Here is an 18,825-nt window from a genome sequence, read left to right on the forward strand (position 1 = left end):
CTTCTCCCCGAGGCCCTCGCGGGCGCGGAGTCGCGGCCGGCGCCGTGCAGCCCCTCGGGCCTCCTGGCCACAGCAGGGCGAGCAGCGCTGGCCCGAGACGGTCGCGCCCCTGCCGGCCCGGCGCGTCCCGCGACGAGGGAGGATGCCCGGGAGAGGGCGGCGGCGGCGGCCGCCCGCAGGCGGCGCTTGCCCGGCCCTGCCGGGAGAGGCGCCGAGGAGGGATCTGCGGCTGGGCCGGCCGCGGCCGCTTCCTAGAGAGGCAGGGGAAGGGGCCGCGCCCGGCGGAAGCGTGCGCCCGAGGCCCGCCTGCCCCTGCAGAGGGGAGGCGGCGAAGACTTCCTGCCGGCGCTGCCTCGGCGCCTGCTGGGCGGGAGCAGGTGAGGCCCCCGCCGCCGTGGGCCTTCGGGGCGAAGCGGGTCCCGGGGCGGCGGGGGCGGCGGGAGAGCTGCCGCGCCGCGTCCACGCGGACTGAGCCACGCATTCGCCTGCCCCGCATTGCCTGAGCTATTCCCGTTAATCGGGGTCGGCGCCCCCCCGCAGATGCGGGGCCCCCGGGGCAGGTCTGCATGGGCCGGGACGCTCCCCCCGTTCTCTGCCGGGTTGGGCGGGGGGCGACGAGCCTCCGCCCTTGGCGGCGGCGGCGGCGGCGGCGGCTGATCTGGCGGCCCCTGGAAGGGCAGCAAAGCCGTAGCTAATTAAATGCCTAATACGGACGTTTTACTTCCGGTGGGAGCGGAGGGCAGAGGTGAAGGTGGGTTGTCGGGTCGTTGCTGAAGGCAGCAAAAGCTGTTGGCCAAGCCCTGTGCTGCGGGTCTGCACAGAGGGGCAGCTGGAGAGGAGACCTTTCGGGACGCAGGAGACGCCTGATAAGCAATCAGTCCCTCAATCGATGGGGAGCGGGGAAATAAGGGAGAAAGACAAAGAGGCGCTAAAGGTCTGAACAGCAAAAAAGCAAACCTCAGAGGTTACTGTGGGCCCCACTGGTGAGCAGCCGCTGTGGGCTTCTCCCCCAAGGCCCTCGCGGGTTCGGAGTCACGGGCCGGCTCCGTGAAGCCCCTTGGGCCTCCTCAGCAGGGCAGTGCCTCCGTTTTTCTGTGGGGCACAAAACTTGTGGTTTCCTCCTGGGCGAACATTTCCTCTGTTCCAGTCTTCTGACTCTCTCTGCTGATGATGTGGCGGTTTCTGTATCCAACTGTAAACTGGTAATCCCTAAAGGAACCTGAGGAACCTCATGACGAAGGTGAAAGAAGAAAGTGCAAAAGCTGGGTTGCAGTTAAACCTCAAAAAAACCAAGATTATGGTAACAACCTTGATTGATAACTGGCAAATAGAGGGAGAAAACGGTGAGGCAGTGACAGACTTTGTCTTTCTAGGCGCAAAGATGACTGCAGACGCTGACTGCAGCCAGGAAATCAGAAGACGTTTACTTCTTGGGAGGACAGCAATGACAAATCTTGATAAAATAGTGAAGAGCAGAGACATCACGCTGACAACAAAGGTCCGCATAGTCAAAGCAATGGTATTCCCCGTAGTAACCTATGGCTGTGGGAGCTGGACCATAAGGAAGGAAGATAGATGCTTTTGAATTGTGGTGCTGGAGGAAAATTCTGGGAGTGCCTTGGACTGCAAGAAGATCAAACCAGTCCATACTCCAGGAAATAAAGCCAGACTGCTCACTTGAGGGAATGATATTAAAGGCAAAACTGAAGTACTTTGGCCACATAATGAGAAAACAGGATACCCTGGAGAAGATGCTGATGCTAGGGAAAATGGAAGGCAAAAGGAAGAGGGGCCGACCAAGGGCAAGATGGATGGATGATATTCTAGAGGTGACAGACTCGACTTTGGGGGAGCTGGGGGTGGCGACGGCCGACAGGAAGCTCTGGCGTGGGCTGGTCCATGAAGTCACCAAGAGTCGGAAGCGACTGAACGAATAAACAACAAAAACAATCCATAAAATCTTAGAAATGATTTCAAGCTATGGTGAAGTGGCCAGCTTGCAAGTCAATCTAAATAAATCTAAAATACTGCCTTTAGATTTACCAGCTATAGATAGGGTTTATTTACAAACATACACTGGAATTCCTGTGAATTCATTACCGATAAACGTATTTACAAGTTGTGATGCCTAAAACATTGAACAAGACCAAGTCATTGAATTATAAGCCTCTTTTGTATTATTTTAGGCAGAAATTGAAGGAATGGGAAAAGCTGAAACTATCTTTATTGGTTAGCATTGTTGCTGTCAAATGTTCTTGCTCCCTAAATTAACTTTTTTCAAACTATCCCTAGAGAGGTTACAACACATCTTTTGTCCTATTGGCAAAAGGTCTTGTCAAAGTTTATTAATGACAGCAAAAAACCTAGAGTTCCTAACTCTACTAGTTTCCATAGACAGAAGGAGGGTGGTTTTGGGACATCCAATTTATGTTGCTACTATGTAGTCTTTCAGCTTAAACAACTAATACGGTTTATAGGGGGTTCCCGGAAATGTGTCTGGGCAGTTTGGGAAATTGATGGTGAATTGGTCAAAATTATAGGGGTTTTCTTTCTGCCATCCCAAAAAATTAAACTTGAAAAAATCCCTAATCCATTTCTTCATAATGATTTTGGGATCTGGAACGTACAGCAGAAATATCTGATTCCTACACCATCACCCCTTATCCCTTTTCTTAATCACTGACTTTTCTGTGAAATAGATGAGTGGTTACAGTTTTGACTTCTGAAACAGCAGGGTTTATACCAACCTTGGGATCTATATGCTGAATTTTTCCGCAAATCTGGGGAACAAATTTGGATGCAGCTTGGTGATGCTGCTCATACCTGGTTCAAATATGCCAAGTGGTAAATTTCTCTGCAAAAACAGGTTTGGGAACAGGGGCCTAGGGAGCGCCTTCCATTTGAGGAAGTGATATTAAAAACAGAAACTGGCTCAAAGGGTTTAGCTGCGAACACTGATAATATCCTGATTTCGGGGATGCATCCATTTTTTCTTGATATGAAAGAGGTCTGGGAAAAAAGAGTTGGGTGTTACCTTAGAAGCCAATGTTTTCAAGAGAACGGGGGAGAGACCTTCAATGTACTCTTTGTCCGCTAAATTATTTATTACATGTATATGCCGCCCCATACTCGAAGCTTAAAGGAGCATAACCTTAAACTTGTGAGCCATTGGTATTTAATTCCTGTTAAATTACATTATATTAATAACGATGCCCCAGATAAATGTTGGCACTGTGGTGAAGACATTGGCTTCTGTATTCATACGTGTTCCCCTTCATCGATCACTGCCTTGTTGTTGCGAAGGGGCTTGCGTAACTCAGTGAAGCCATAAGCTATGCCGTGCAGGGCCACCCAAGACGGACAGGTCATGGCAGAGAGTTCTGACAAAATGTGGTCCGCTGGAGAAGGAAATGGCAACCCACTTCAGTATTCTTGCCAAGAAAACCCCATGGAACGTATCACAAGGCTAAAAGAGATGACGCCGGAAGATGAGCCCCTCAGGTCGGAAGGTGTCCAATATACTACTGGGGAAGAGCAGAGGGAATTTCCAAGTAGCGCCAGAAAGAGTGAAGCAGCTGGGCCAAAGCTGAAAGGACACTCAGCTGTGGATGTGTCTGGTGGTGAAAAGAAAATCCAATGCTGTAAAGAACAATATTGTTTAGGAACCTGGAATATAGCATCACTGATGCAATGAATATGGACTTGAGCACACTCCGGGAGAGAGCGGAGGACAGGAAGGCCTGGCGTGCTATGGTCCATGGGGTCACGAAGAGTCGGACACGACTGAATGACTGAACAACAACAAATTCATACGTGTTGGCATTGCCCTCAAGTGTTTTGAGATTGGGCACAAAGTGTTTGCTGAAACAGATAATTACCAACCAATCACTAGAACAATCTTCCTCTCTGGATGTTTTATCTCTATAGATGCCAACAGATCGCTATTGCATTAAGACCTGATCAGTTTTTGTTGTTTAGCAGCAAGATTAATGATTGCACAGAACTGGAGAAATCAAAATGTCTTGTCCAGTCGACAACGGACGGATAAACTACGGTCACTTGCACTCATGGAAAACCTTGAGTTACATGTGGAAAGGATGAGGGACCCGAGGAAGACTTTTATGCAATTTGGCATCCGTTTATTTCCCATGCTAATAGGGATACTGATGGATTCAATATACCAATATCTCATGAAAATCTATGGGAAGTTTTGGTGCATCAGCAGTGATTTTCATCTATATAACTCTTTTATGGACGGTTGAGAAGAATAAGGGTATGAGCTTTATAACAAGGAGGGCTGTCCATTTCTTGGAAGTATTTTTTGTGCATAGTTTGGTCACTTTTTATTGTCCAATTGATGATGCCATTTGTGTGTGTTTGTGTATGTTGTTGGTTGTATAATACATTTTATAAATAATAATAATGATAATACCAGAACTTTGCGGTCTCCTCGAACAGAGGATGCTGCCCTGTGAGAACATTTCGTGCCTCCAGTGAGGCAGTGCCTAGCTAGGATAGTTAGGAATGGAGCCTCCATCTGCTGAGGCCGTATTCCTCACAAAATCAGGCAGAACTGTGATGGGTATTTTTTAATTGTATCATGTAAAACAAAGTCTACTAAAAGAGAAACATATGTGTTCATCAGCATTTTTAACTTGTACGTATTTATAAATCCTCTTGCTTAATACGTTGACTTTTAAAAACCAGAAGACTAATCAACAAAGATGGATTTAAATGACTGACAGCCTTGATTTAAAGCAATTTTAGGATAGATTAATGAAAGAGAGTCTCAAGGAGAAGATGGCGGCGGCAGCAGGTGTCACAGAGATGGTGTGTGGCTGGGGGCTTAGATGAAAAGCAGATAAGCCTCAAGGGAGGGCCAAGAGGGGGAATGTAGTTTTTGGGGGATGACTGGTGAGAGATGGACCTGTGTGCGGGGAGGGAAGGAGATGTGTTCTGACACTCCTGCCAGTGAGGGGCTGTGGTCAGTGGCTCTCAGGGGAAGGAACCCCCTCAAACCTCTAACTTCTCTTTCAGTCTTGGCTGACTTCCCTTCCGGGACAAGACCTGCTTACAAGTTGAAGTCCTGCACATTTTGTCTTTTCCTGACACGGTAATGATTCTTTAGCAGAACAAAGCCTTGCCTTTAAGGAGCCTTAGTAGCCCTGCCTCCAATGACAGTCTTTGGCCAGATACATGAGAGGAAAGAGTTCCTTTGGACCAGTTTGAGGATTCTTGGGTCACAGATCAAAGATGGCCAAGCAAGGCTCAGCTGGCGCTGAAGCACAAGGAGACTCTGATGCCATCAAGAGCGGGAGCAATGGGGAATTCTGGGAAGGAACGGTGCAGAAGATCCAGGCTGAGGACACGGTCAGCTCAGATGTGCAGCGCCGGCGTTTCAGGCAGTTCTGCTACCAGGAGTCTGAGGGGCCCCGAGAGGTTTGCCACCAACTCCACGATCTTTCCTGTCGGTGGCTGAAGCCAGAGCGACACACCAGGAACCAAATCCTGGACCTGGTGATCCTGGAGCAGTTCCTGACTGTCCTGCCAGGGGAGATGGCGAGCTGGGTGAGAGAATGTGGAGCGGAGACCAGTTCCCAGGCGGTGGCCCTGGCAGAAGGCTTCCTCCTGAGCCAGGCAGAAGAGGAGAAGCAGAAAGAGCAGCAGGTGAGAGCATTTTGTCCAGGGGGTCAGGAATGTGAGGGGGGATATCCGAAATCTCCCTACTAATTGCCCAACCCCTTCCGGAAATCTCCCAAGGAGAGAGGCCCCATACCTCACCTCGAACTTTTTTGCCTCACCCGTTCCTTCTCTAATCCTTCTCCTCATTCCGTTTCTTGCATCGTCATTCCTCTTTCAGGTGCAGAGTCTGTTTGCAGAAGTGGGGCCTGACTTCCCTGCAGCAGAGCGGGCTCCACCAGACACCAGGCAGAGCCCCCCACAGAGAGGGATCAGGCAGGATGGTATCGAACGTGTCGTCCTGCAGGGTGAGGAATAATTTGGGGGTGGCTTTATTTTTACCTGGTCTGGCTCTCTGGAGAATCTAAGGGAACCTTAGCCTCCCTTTTATGATTCCCCTGGATTGTTTTTGGGGGAAGATGCTTGTCTCCAGCCTTTTCCACAACTCAGAACTATGTTTAATTTCCAACACTTGAAGACTTTATACATGGAAATCAAGAGTTTGATTTGTGCCTATTTATTTATCTGAAATAAATTATCCAACTGAATTATCCAACTGAACTATCAAAAGGCAAATCGAACTGCAATTATCCAACTGAACTATCAAAAGGCAAATCAAGGATGAGACATCTTGTAACGCCCAGGTGTAACGTACCAGGTGCATCATTTCCAGTGCAATTCTATCTATTTGACTGGGACTTCATTCCTATCATGTTCCAAGGGGCTTCCTTCCCAAGAGTTTGGGACTGTAATGTCAACCTTGGAGACTCTGCGTGCTCCTAGCTTCCCATGACTTTTCTCTCTTGCAGGGGCTGGAGCGACGCCAGCAGTGGGCACCCACCCATCTCTTTCTCTTTGTGATGGAGTGGAACCGGATCAGGTAGGGGGAAGGATCCCTGAGGAGACAGGCCAGGAGCAGCCTGGGTCCCTCTGTCCCCTCCTCCCATCCCAGTGCCTGAATGAACTTCTCTCCCTGTGTTCCCTTCTGGCAAAGCTACGGTCATAAGGCGAGCCCTGTGGACTGGGCCAAAGGCCCATCTAGTCCATCATCCTGTTTCTCACCGTAGCCAACCTTATGCCTCTTGGGAAGCCTTGAGAAGGAAACATTTTCTTTTTTCCTCCAGGCTCTGGTGACTTTTGAGGAGGTTGCTGTGTGCTTCACGGAGGAGGAGTGGGCACTGCTTGATCTTGACCAGAGAGCCCTGCACTGGCAAACCATGGAGGAGAACCGTGGGATCGTGGCCTCTCTTGGTAAAGCTCTTGTGCAGTCATGATGAGGAAGATCAGGCATAGTTGAAGGCCTGGTGTGCTGGGGCCCTGAGGAGTTCAACTGCATATTTCAGCACCTCCAAATCACTTATTTCAGTCTACCAACACTTGTCTATTTTAATGTACTAAGTCATTCGTAATCCTGCCAGTCCCTTAAACAGCAATCCACAGAGGAGCTAATACTGGTGAGACATCAATACAAAATATTGGAAGACAACAACAGAATCAAAACCTCAGTTAGCATCTGGTCAAGAAATTGTCAGGAAACATTAAGAGCTGCAACAAATGCAAACACAGAACTGACCCAGCTTAGACTGCCAGCCAGAACCCAAACCGAAGTTAGTTTACAGAACCCACATCCAGCTGTTTCTCTCTTAGTCTCTTTCTATCAAACTGAAGTCTGACTTCACATATAGGTACCCAGATACCCAGCTCACATCTTCCTTAGCTGAGGTGGAGGGAGGCAAAAGAGAGCTGATTCCCTCTGTCTGAGAGCAACAGAATTCTGGGGTTTACTTTGCTCTGAAGAGCATAAAAAATACAAACACAGAACTGACCCAACGTAGACTCTCAGAAGCCAGCACCCAAACTGAAGTTAGTTTACAGAACCCAACCCCAGCTCTTTGTCTCTTAGTCTCCCACTCAATCGACAGTCTCTCTTCACACACAGAAACCCATAATAGCTGGGGTGGAGGGATGGGCAAGATACCTGCTTCTCTTTGCCTTTGAGCCATCTCAAATGTAACAGTGGGTGACTTGGGATGGGGGCTCAGTAAAGGAGATGCTAAGCCTGCAGCTATTCAGGATTGCTTCTTTCTTGAAAGTCTCAGAAATTCATAGCTGAGCACCTGAGCTGGTTATTTCCATGGTAAGGAGTACATCCCATCTAAGTCTTTTCCTTTCTTTCCTTTATCAAAATCATTAATCAGGGGTTCTCAGTTATTTGAAGTTCTGTTGCTAACTCACTCTTTAAGCAATTTCATGTTTTCACTGCAGAAGGTGACAGGTGGGAAGGTGAGAATAAGAGAGAACCATGTGGGATGTCACCAAAAAGGGACAAATTTAAAACCGCAGTGAGCAGAGAAAGAAAACTGAAGTAAACTGAAATAGGGAACAATTCCTTTGTTTCTCAGGGTAATGGCTCCCATCATATCACAATCCAAGAGATAATACATAAAAGACTGGAAAAGAATAGGTTCTATATGCATAGGAAAACTTTCAATTCTGAATCAAAAGTTGAAGCTCATTGCAAAATTCGTACAGTGAAGAAAACATATAAATGCTTAGAGTGTTGAAAGAGCTTCAGTCAGAAAATGTTTCTCAATTATCATGAGAGAAAGCAGGGGCGGAAAAGGTGCAGAAAAGGGCAACTAAAATGATCTAGGAGCATTTCCCCTATGAGGGCTAGTTACAACAGCTGGGTTTGTTTAGCTTGGAGAAAAGAAGGGTAAGGGGAGACATGATAGAGGGGTACAGAATTATGCATGGTGTGGAGAATGTGGATAGGGAGACATTTTTCTCCCTCTCTCATACCAGAACCCAGGTTCATCCCATGAAACAGATTGGCAGGAGATTCAGGACAGATAAAAGGAAGGACTTCTTCACACAGCGCATAGTTAAACTATGGAATTCGCTATCACAGGATGTAGTGATGGCCACCACTTTGGATGGCTTTAAAAGGGGGTTGGACAAATTCCTGGAGGAAAAGGCTATCAATGGCTACTAGTCTTGATGGCTGTGTGCTACCTCCAGTACCAGAGGCAGTGAGCCTGGTACACCAGTTGCTGGGGAACGTGGGTGGGAGGGTGCTGTTGCGCTCATGTGTTGCTTGTGTGTTCCTGTTTGACAGTTGGTTGGCCAATGTGTGAACCGAATGCTGGAGTAGATGGACCCTTGGTCTGATCCAGCATGGCTCTTCTTATGTTCTTATCTCATACAGGGGAGAAGCCATATCAGTGTTTGGAGTGCGGAAAGAGCTTCAGGAGCAATCATAATCTCACTCGTCATCAAAGAACTCACACAGGTGAGAAACCATATAATTGTTTGGCGTGTGGAAAGAGCTTCAGTGTAAAGAATCATCTTACTTGTCATCAAAGAACTCACACAGGGGAGAAACCATATCAATGCTTGGAATGTGGAAAGAGCTTCAATGAGAAGAAGCATCTCACTTGTCATCAAAGAACTCACACAGGGGAGAAACCGTATAAATGCCTGGAGTGTGAAAAGAGCTTCAAGAGCAATCATAATCTCACTCGTCATCAAAAAACTCACACAGGGGAGAAACCATATCATTGTTTGGAGTGTGGAAGGAGCTTTCGTGTAAAGAATCATCTTACTTGTCATGAAAGAACTCACACAGGGGATAAACCATATAAATGCCTGGAGTGTGAAAAGAGTTTCAGTGAGAAGAAGCGTCTCACTTGTCATCAAAGAACCCACACAGGTGAAAAACCATATAATTGTTTGGTGTGTGGAAAGAGCTTCAGTGAAAAGAATAATCTTACTTGTCATCAAAGAACTCACACAGGTGAGAAACCATATAAATGCTTGGAATGTGGAAAGAGCTTCATTGAGAAGAATCGTCTTACTTGTCATCAAAGAACTCACACAGGGGAGAAACCGTATAAATGCCTGGAGTGTGAAAAGAGTTTCAGTGAGAAGAATCGTCTTACTCGTCATCAAAGAACTCACACAGGGGAGAAACCATATAAATGCCTGGAGTGTGAAAAGAGCTTTAGTCAGAGGATACATCTCACTTATCATGAAAGATTTCACACAGGGATGAAACCATATCATTGTTTGGAGTGTGGAAAGAGCTTCAGTCGGAAGACAACTCTCATTTCTCATCAAATAACTCACACAGGGAAGAAACCATATTGTTGTTTAGAGTGTGGAAAGAGCTTCAGTCATAAGACAACTCTCACTTCTCATCAAAGAACTCACACAGAGGAGAACCCATATACATGTTTGCATTGTGGAAAGTCTTTCAGTCATAAGACAACCCTCACTTCTCATCAACGAACTCACACAGGGCAGAAACCATATAAACATTTGCAGTGTGAAAAGAGCTTCAGTCAGAAGAAACATCTCACTCAGCATCAAACTAATAACACAGCAGAGAAAATGTAAATCTCCATTTTTTGGAAAGGCAAGATCATTTTTTTCAAACTTTGGTGAAAATCTATCCTTTGTATTTTGGCTTATTAAGGGAGGGAGGTTTCCATTGGCTTTGTGAGGTTCTAAGCAGTGGGTCCAAAGTTATTACGGTTTTCCTGCCCCATTAAAGCCGATGGCACCAACTGCTCTCAGAGTTATGTCATGCGTGCTCCGCATCATTCTAAAGGTAGAATGTTACCAGTATTCCACAGTTTTCAGATGCATTTGATGTTGCAGAGGAAATCTAGTGGACTCCATGTACAGTGCCTATTCCTTCAGTTTGGACATGTGATTTCCTGAGGTCAAGACAGCACTTCATGTACAGGTCTGCTACTGATGCACACAACGAGCAGGGATGGGTCAACTCATTGAGGATTCCTCCTGCAAGACAGCAAGGCCCAGATGCTTCATAAGGCAACACAGGACCAGAACAACATGGGGCGTCTTTGCTGCTTCCAGGCACTCGATCCTCCCCATCTCGATTTGGGCCTGAAAGAATATGGAAAATTGTGTGTCCATTGGGGGTGGGGGGTGGGGTTATGTTATAAGCAAGCACAGTTTGTGACATTGCACAACATCCTCACTGATCACGAGGTGTGTCTGTTAAGGCAGCAGCCTTTGCTTCCGATCTGTGTAGCTTCAGCCAACATATATTGATTGATCAAAAAACCTGCTAATTTAAGACCAGAGTTAAATCTTTCTCAGGCTGGCTCAAGCTCCACAGAGCCAGAGAACTGGAATCTAAGGCCCATAGCATTGTGGCAGCAAAGAATAAAATTGAACAATTACAACAAGAAAATATTCAGATTAAGATGACATTAGAACAAGCAGAAAATTGGAGCAGTTTAATGTAAGAATACGAGGACTGATAGAATCAGCAGAAACTGGGGAACTAAAACCCTTTTTTGCACAATGGATGTCATCGTTACTACCAGACTTTCAAATAAAAGAAGAAAGAGTACACAGAGCATTAAGACCCAAAAGTGCAAATGCTGGCAGACCTCATGATAATCTGCTTTGCAAGATATGCAAAAAAGGAAGAATTTATGCAAAAGATAAAATCTGCAAAAGACATACAATTTAACAGAAAGCCTGTCTCAATCTTGCCAGATCTTGCTTCAGAAACTTTTAAAAAGCCACAGGAGTTTTGCCCATTTACTAGAAAGCTACAAGAAGCTGATATTTGCCACTGGTTTCCTGTCAGCAATACAAGTAATCATAATAGCGGCCATTACTTTAATGGTGGCAACTACTTTAAAAGAAATGGCAGAGACACTCAAAGCTCTGAAAATAGACTTACCTATAGAATTTGCATCTGAAGAATCCCGAAAGGAGGAAGCAGGAATGTGGAACATGAGGAATGGGAGTTAGCTCAAAGGTGGAAAACACTGAGAAGAAAACCAGCAGAACCTGACAGAGGAGTTACTACCAGCGAGATTCCAAAGAACAACTCGGTGTAAGAAGAAATAAACTCCTAAAAAAGTCTAAGAGGACTGTGTGCTAGCAGAGGGACTGTAAGTAACATCATACATAGAAATCCAATTAGGTTTAGATGAGAAAGAAGAGAGAATAGTAGTTTGTTTTGAAACTTTATACTTTAAAAATTGAGGATGTCTCATGAAAGACTCAGATATAACCATTGTTAATATCTAACTGCATTATATATCTTGCTCACTGTAAGCTTAAAGAGAAAACCTGGGTGAGATATGATCACCCAGGAAGCTCTCCTGTATTAAAACAGGGAGTTCAGGGGGAAAGCTATTCCTAAGGGGTCTAGCAGCCCATGTTGAGGAAATACTGCAGAAGGATCCAGGGAGGGGGAGTTGTGGGATTGTTCTCTCAAGGTTTCGGTAGTTTTGCTGTTGTTTAAGCTGTGAAAGAATCTATATTTGATGGTCAAATATATATGAGTACTAGAAATATAAACGATAATATAAGTAAGTTACAGATAAGTACTCAAATATCAAAGGAGGAGGGACAATAATAACATGAAATAGAAATTTCTAAAGGAGATGAATGCAAATATTTTCTTACAAGAAACACATATTCATGCCTACAAAAAAAATGAGTTAAACAATTCTAGGCAATGGAAACAATAAAGTGCATGGCGTGGCTATTTTAATCACATCTGATATTGATTTTCAGTTACAAAAAAATCAGAGACATTAGAGGTCACTATATCTTCATAGAAGGGAAATTGAACCAAAATAGAATATATACTTTAGCTTCAATATATGCACCAAATGCAGGGCAACTTAATTTTATAAACAACACACCTAATAAGCTGAAAAAGTTTTCTACTGCGACAGCTATAGTGGGGGGAGACCTGAATTGGAATCTCCAAGGGGTAGATCCCGGAAAACTGGAGAATAAGGAAAAAGCTCCACTAAATTCATCAAGACAGCTTGTAAAACAAGAAAATGCAAAGAAAGCTTTCAGGATATTTCAGAATCACGGGCTAAGGGAAGTGTGGTGTGGGGAGAATGCAATCCAAATTACTATAGTTATACTTTTTACTCAAAAGTGCATGATACTTAAGAATTGATGCTATCCTAATATCAGAAGTAGAATTATCTAATGTGAGTAACACTACAATTAATATAATTAAGGTCACAGTTCATGCTACACTAAATGTACAATTAACTGAGGGGTGTAAAGAGATACTTTTACCATCATGGAAACTCCATCCAACTTTACTAGTGTTGTATGAGTGGAACACACTCCTTGTTCGTTGTCTAGCCGGACAATGGATCACAGTAGACACAGGTAAGGCTTCTGGATCTAAAAGCACTTTATTGCATGGCCAGCACGGCACTCTGTCAGCAAAGGGGCAGAGAGCCCTGAATGTTCAGTGGGGCGGGCTTTTATACAGAGAAATATGTCACATATAAGGAAGAACTCTAGCCATGCTCTAGTGGCTGCATTACTTGGAGACATTCACAGAGTCTGTTATCTGAAAAGGGGCTGAATGTTCCTTCTCTGGACAGGATGGACGCTTGCCAGCTACTGATACGCAGTTACTGCACAAAGTACAATGTTATCAGCCCGCAACCTGGGGAGGAACCTTACCCTCCCTAACAATTCTCAGGGAAACTGCTGACAGGCTGTAATCTGTTTCTCACAAGACTGTGGAGCCAAGACAGTATGACCTAGTGAACAAATATGGAGTAACTCTGGTTCATGCTAAACACAAGCATCTGTTGGACACCTTAAGGTGATGTCACAGCACTCTTATAACTGCGTTGCCATTCTGGGGTACACATAACACATTAGGGGTAAGGGTGAAAGGATTCTTTCCACACTAGCAACCAAATCAAGTAGGAAAAAAATACAGGAAATTTTAGAATTGTATATAAAAGAGAACACATTGGGAGGTATTTCTTCCACACTCATTAAGTAGAATAAGAAAATGAAGAATGCAAACAGCAAGCTTGAATTTAGACATTGAAAAACATACTGATAGATGCAGACAGTACGGACCAATCAAAATTAGGAAAGAATTAGGAGGAAAATGCAAGAATTTGATAAATTAGATATAAATGAGACAATAATTAACTTGTTATACCTTAAACAAAAATATTATGAATTTGATGGGAAAGGATCCAAATTATTAGCGAATAGGGTCAGAAATCATAGAATGAAGAATAAAATTGTAGCCATAAAGAATTCAGAAGGTGATAGAATATTTGATTTACCCAAAATAAAATAAGAGTTCGTAATTTAAATTTTTTTTTATAAAACTATTAATATAGATCAGATGAAGTTAGAAGAATATCAGAAAAAAGCTAAAGTAAACCAAATGCTTTTACAAGATAGTTTAATGCTGGAGGAAAGAATCTCAGTTAATGTAATAAAAAATATCATCTCAAGCCTAAAAACACAGAAATCATGAGGTGTAGATGGATATACTGCTGAATTCTACAAACAATTTAAAGACACTTTAATCCCACAATGGCATGAACCATTTAATGAAATTCTGGAAGGAGCCCCTCTCCCAGAAACATGGATAAAGTCATGCATCGTACTCTTAATCAAACCAGGGAAAGAGCCATTAAAACCCGATTCTTATTGGCCAATCTCCTTATTAAACACAGATTATAAAATTGTTGCCTCAGTCTTGAATAACAGAATTTAAAATTATATGGAAAAATTAATAAATGCAGATCAATTTGGTTGTATACCAAACAGACATATTTCTGATCCAGTTAGAAGGGTTTTTAGCGTGATGGGTTATTGTAAACAAAACAAACCACCATGACTCTGGTGGCACTGGACATATATAAAGCTCTTGGCAGTGTTAATTGTGGGGGAAAATTAAATGCATTGAAATTTTATAAATTTGGTCCCAAATTTTCCAGTGCCATTGGTGCTGTATATTCCCCATCATGGGCCTGTAGAAAAATAAATAACTCAGACTTGGAATACTTCAAAATAGGAAGTGGAACTAAACAAGGTTGCCCCCTTTCCCCAACTTTATCTACTCTTGTTATAGAATTTTTAGCTAACTATTTAAGAAATAATGATAATGTAAAAGGAATCGCAATAGGAAAAACAGAACACCTAATCAATCTTTATGCAGATGATATGCTATTAACCCTACAAAGTCCAATAAAAGCTGCCCCATTCTTACAGAATGAATTAGATAACTTTTAAAATTTAGCAGGCTTAATTATTATAATAAATCAGAATTAATGAATCCAAACATATCCCCCCAAAATCAACTTTTAATCTCTCAACAGCTTGGAATCCCTCTAGTAAATAAATATTTCAGGTATTTTGCAATAAATATAACAAAAATTATAATTTATTTCTTATTAATTATGGGAAAATTTGGACCAACATTAAACGGAAAATTATAAAATGGAATAAATTAAATGTATCACTTTCTAGTCAAATTTCATTAACAAAAATGATTCTTCTGCCCAAACTTACATATTTATTTTATACTTTACCTATTGAAGTCCCTAAAACAGTGCTGAAACAATGGCAAAGTAAATTGGAATACTTTATATTTAACTCCAGGCAACCCAGAATAGCTAAGAACTTGAGATATAGGCAATGTATGAATGGTGGATGGGGTGTTCCTAACCTAACTTTAAAATATGAGGCATTTCATCTTTGCCGTGCACATTCAGTATTAGGGGGGGAAAGGCAGGAAAAACATTGGATACAAATAGAAAGTAATTGGCTGAACATCAAAAATTTAAATACTATTCTCTTAATTTAAAAAGAATTATGGAAATGTGAACTTCCAAACACATCCATGTTAAATGGATTGCTTTCGATAATAAAAAACAGAAAAGAAAAGCTATTTCCACAAATATCACCACTGATTCAGAACTCAAAACAAGTCACATTAATGTGAAAGGGTATTCAAAACAAGGTTTTTACTATGTAAGGGACTTTTATATCAATTCAAAACCAATAGAACGAAAATATGGGAAAGAAAAGTTGCACAACATGCAAATTAGCTGGTACTCCTGGTACCAATTGGGAAATTTTATCAGAAATAAAACAATAATGGAACAAGCTAGTAGACCATTAGCCAGTTTTGAGAATATAATAGTTCATCAAACATACCAAACTAAGGGTGTTATCTCTAAAATGTATAAAATATTATTAGAAATGGATATGGGGACATCTGGAAACCTGTGCTCAGTTTGGGAACTAAACTGGAAAATTCAAATTGCTGAAGAAGAATGGAATACAATTTGGCAGAGATTTCCAATTAAAACACTATCCTCTAAAATCAGGGAATAAACTTTTAAAACAATGCAAGACTGGTATCTCACTCCACTACGCTTATCGTAATTCAGACGACAATAAATTTTGCTGGAGATGTAAAGAATTAGGCACTACACAACACATATGGTGAGAATGTGGGAAAGTAAAGAAAATATGGGACTTTGTTTTTCTAGAAATTAGTAAAATAAAAGGACATAAAACATATGTATATTTATATAAAAGGACCAGAATTAGCATTACTGGGAATATTTCAAGGTAATAATGAGAATTTATTACATAAAACATAAGGTTTCGAACAACTGCGCCTAGATTGTTGATAGCCAGCAAACGGAAATACCTAAAAGGAATCTCACTTAAAGAATGGTACAACAGAGTATGGCAGATTGCATTATTAGAAAAATTGACAAATAATATTAAATTAACAAAAGGACAAAGAAAAAAGGACAGCTTTACGGCAGAATGGTACAATTTTATTGTTCATACAAATGCAGAGAAACAATGGAGTATTCCCTACTACTACAAAACTCTGTGGTTATCATAAGAACACAAGAAGTACTATACATGATTAAAATAACAAATAAGAAGGTATATGTATTAACAAACTGTAATGCATGTTTTCAAACAAAAAATTGCAGCGAAAGTTCAGTTTAGCTTATATATTTATTCTTAAGAATAAAATATGTACATCTTATCGTTCTTAATAACATGGTTAACTTGTAAATTGATGTATACTTTTATTATGCAATTGTTGAACAAAGTTGTACAGATAGATAATGTGTATGTATTGTAATGGAAATGAAATAAAGAACAATTAAAAGAAAAAGAAAACAACAACTTACCTTCCATGCACCCACACTTTCCATCGGTCTTTCAGGCCCAAATCCAGATGGGGAGGGTGGAGTCTTGAAATTGGTTTCAGTTTCAGTAATCTATTTGGTAATCTCCAAGTTAGAACACTGCAGTGCACTCTATATGGGGCTGCCCTTGAAGACTGTTCAGAAGCTGCAGCTTGTCCAAAATGCAGTAGTCATAACAACTGAGACCAGAAGGTCTGAGCATGTAAGACCAATTCTGGCCCCCTTGAATTGGCTGCCTGCATGTTTCTGAACCTGATTCAAGGTGCTGGTTATAAGCTGTAAGGCTTTACATGACCTGGGACCGCAGTACCTGATGGAACACCCCTCCCGACATGAACTTACCCGGACGCGACGATGAACATCTGTGGCCTCTGTCCGAGTGCCTCCTCCAAGTGGCAACAAGGGAGCGGGCCTTTTCAGTGGTGACCCCCAGTTGTGGAACCATCTCCCCACTGAGTCCTGCCTGCCACCAAAGTGACTTCTTATTGGTGCCAAGTTAAGACTGCCCTCTACTCCCATGCATTTAATGGCCTATGAGGGGGCACTTTTGTCAGCTGTCTTGAAATTGTGTACTCAGATTTATTTGTTTTAAATTTTGTATCTTGAAAATATTTCAGACCACTTTTTCTTATAATATTTTATTATAGAGTTTATAATGTTGTGGTTTGTGTATTTTTTAATGAATTGTGAACCGCCTTAGGGAGCCTCGGCTACTGGGCTGTATAGAAATTAAAGAAATAATAATTCTCCCCCAAAGGGGCAACTATTGGGCATCGTCAACTACTGTGAAAGGCCTTTTCACCGCAGCCTACAGGAGACAACTGGCAGCCATTTGTAAAGTCTTAGATGTGCCACTTCTGAAAGCAGAGGAAATTTCTGAAGATGATAAAGGTTTTGGAGCTTATTATATCTGTCCTTTCTAGTAATATCTGACACATGAGTTTGGTTGATTTGGCTCACTTGGAAGTTGCCGTTCTGGGCCATTTTTCTTCAATATGGGCTATGGCCTGGAATGGATATCAGAACATGGTTTCTGTGGACATTCTGTGGCTCATTGCACCCCTGCCATGGAGTTATGTGTTTGGTTGATTTGGCTCATTTGGAGGCATTTGGAGGTGTCTGTTCCGGGCCATTCTGTTCCAGATGTGATCTGTGCTTTATGGAGTTAATAATATAATATTGCAAAGGTTTTAGTCCTAAAATATTCTCAAGTGTTTCTAACACATGCCACTATGTTTGGCATGCTTTTTTTTTTAATATAAAGAGAGAATTCCGGCCTGTTTTGTTCCAGCCTTTATACTGTCCCCCAAACAAAAGCTCAGCAAAGGGAGATAAATCCCAGAAGGGTAACCCTGTACAAATGTACAGTTGGGAGATATATCTCAGCAGTGAAATCCAGCAGGAATTTACACTTCTTGCATCCTTGTTCTAATAGAGATTCCCGAGTGGTTGAAGAGAACCTCAACTGCACATTTAACTAAACCTAAGCTTAAGAGAGGGCAAGAAAAGCAATATATCGCTCTGTATTGACAAGAGCCACTGTGCAAGCCTAGCTAGTGGAAGAGTCTGCTTATAAACAAAAAAAATGGAGGCTAGCTTCAGTTTGGGCTCGACAAAAGTTCAGGTTTGGGACCTTAGAGCTCAGAAATAGACTCATCCCAAGTTTGAGAGCTCGTCTTATCATTTAACTTTAAAACCAGACAAAAAGGATTCAGCCCTTGCAAACCACGTCCCTTTCTACATCAGACATCCAGTGTCAGCTGCTTCCACCCCAGGGGAGCCCAAGAGGCATGAGAGGATTCCTCTAGCACTGCAATGAGGCTGAGTTGTTTCAAAGACAACACAGGACCAGGACAACATGGGGTATTTTTGCTGCGTCCAGGCACACGATCTTCCCCATCTTGATTTGGGCCAGAAACAATATGGAAAAGTGGGGGGTGGGGGCTCGATTGTAAGCAAGCACAATTTTTGACATTACTTAATGTCCAAGCATGAGGAGCCCCAGTGATGAAGCATGAGCATGTAAGCGAGTTAAGCACCTGTGCGAGGAGAAGGTAAGTATAATTATTTAATTACCTGTTAAATTATCCCAGGTAATCATTTACAACTCATAAGTTAT

General features: G+C 42.7%; 1 protein-coding gene across 3 annotated transcripts; it reads left to right on the plus strand.

Annotated features, from left to right (window-relative positions):
• Window positions 1-316: 316 nt before the first annotated feature.
• On the plus strand, window positions 317-18,825 carry LOC146355945 (uncharacterized). 3 transcript variants are annotated; one of them, XM_084830840.1, is made up of 6 exons: window positions 317-751; window positions 4,768-5,667; window positions 5,861-5,987; window positions 6,489-6,559; window positions 6,804-6,930; window positions 8,888-18,825. In XM_084830840.1, the coding sequence occupies exons 2-6, from the start codon at window positions 5,254-5,256 to the stop codon at window positions 10,075-10,077; spliced, it is 1,929 nt and encodes a 642-aa protein (XP_084686966.1). In that variant the 5' UTR covers window positions 317-751; window positions 4,768-5,253; the 3' UTR covers window positions 10,078-18,825. The 3 variants fall into 3 exon arrangements, with proteins under 3 accessions (XP_084686966.1, XP_084686968.1, XP_084686967.1); XM_084830842.1 differs by lacking the exon at window positions 317-751 and adding an exon at window positions 1,505-1,829 and having other exon boundaries at window positions 5,038-5,667; XM_084830841.1 differs by lacking the exon at window positions 317-751 and adding an exon at window positions 1,836-4,273 and having other exon boundaries at window positions 5,038-5,667.

Source organism: Heloderma suspectum, chromosome 2, assembly GCF_057233095.1.
Source record: "Heloderma suspectum isolate Gila_16-S chromosome 2, 16-S_ref, whole genome shotgun sequence".
NCBI lineage: Eukaryota > Metazoa > Chordata > Lepidosauria > Squamata > Helodermatidae > Heloderma > Heloderma suspectum.

Coding starts and splice junctions, on each gene's coding strand:
- LOC146355945 (XM_084830840.1), top strand. CDS start 5,254: ATGGCCAAGCAAGGCTCAGCTGGCGCTGAAGCACAAGGAGACTCTGAT. Junction 5,668..5,860: donor AGAAGCAGAAAGAGCAGCAG/GTGAGAGCATTT, acceptor TTCCTCTTTCAG/GTGCAGAGTCTGTTTGCAGA. Junction 6,560..6,803: donor ATGGAGTGGAACCGGATCAG/GTAGGGGGAAGG, acceptor TTTTTCCTCCAG/GCTCTGGTGACTTTTGAGGA.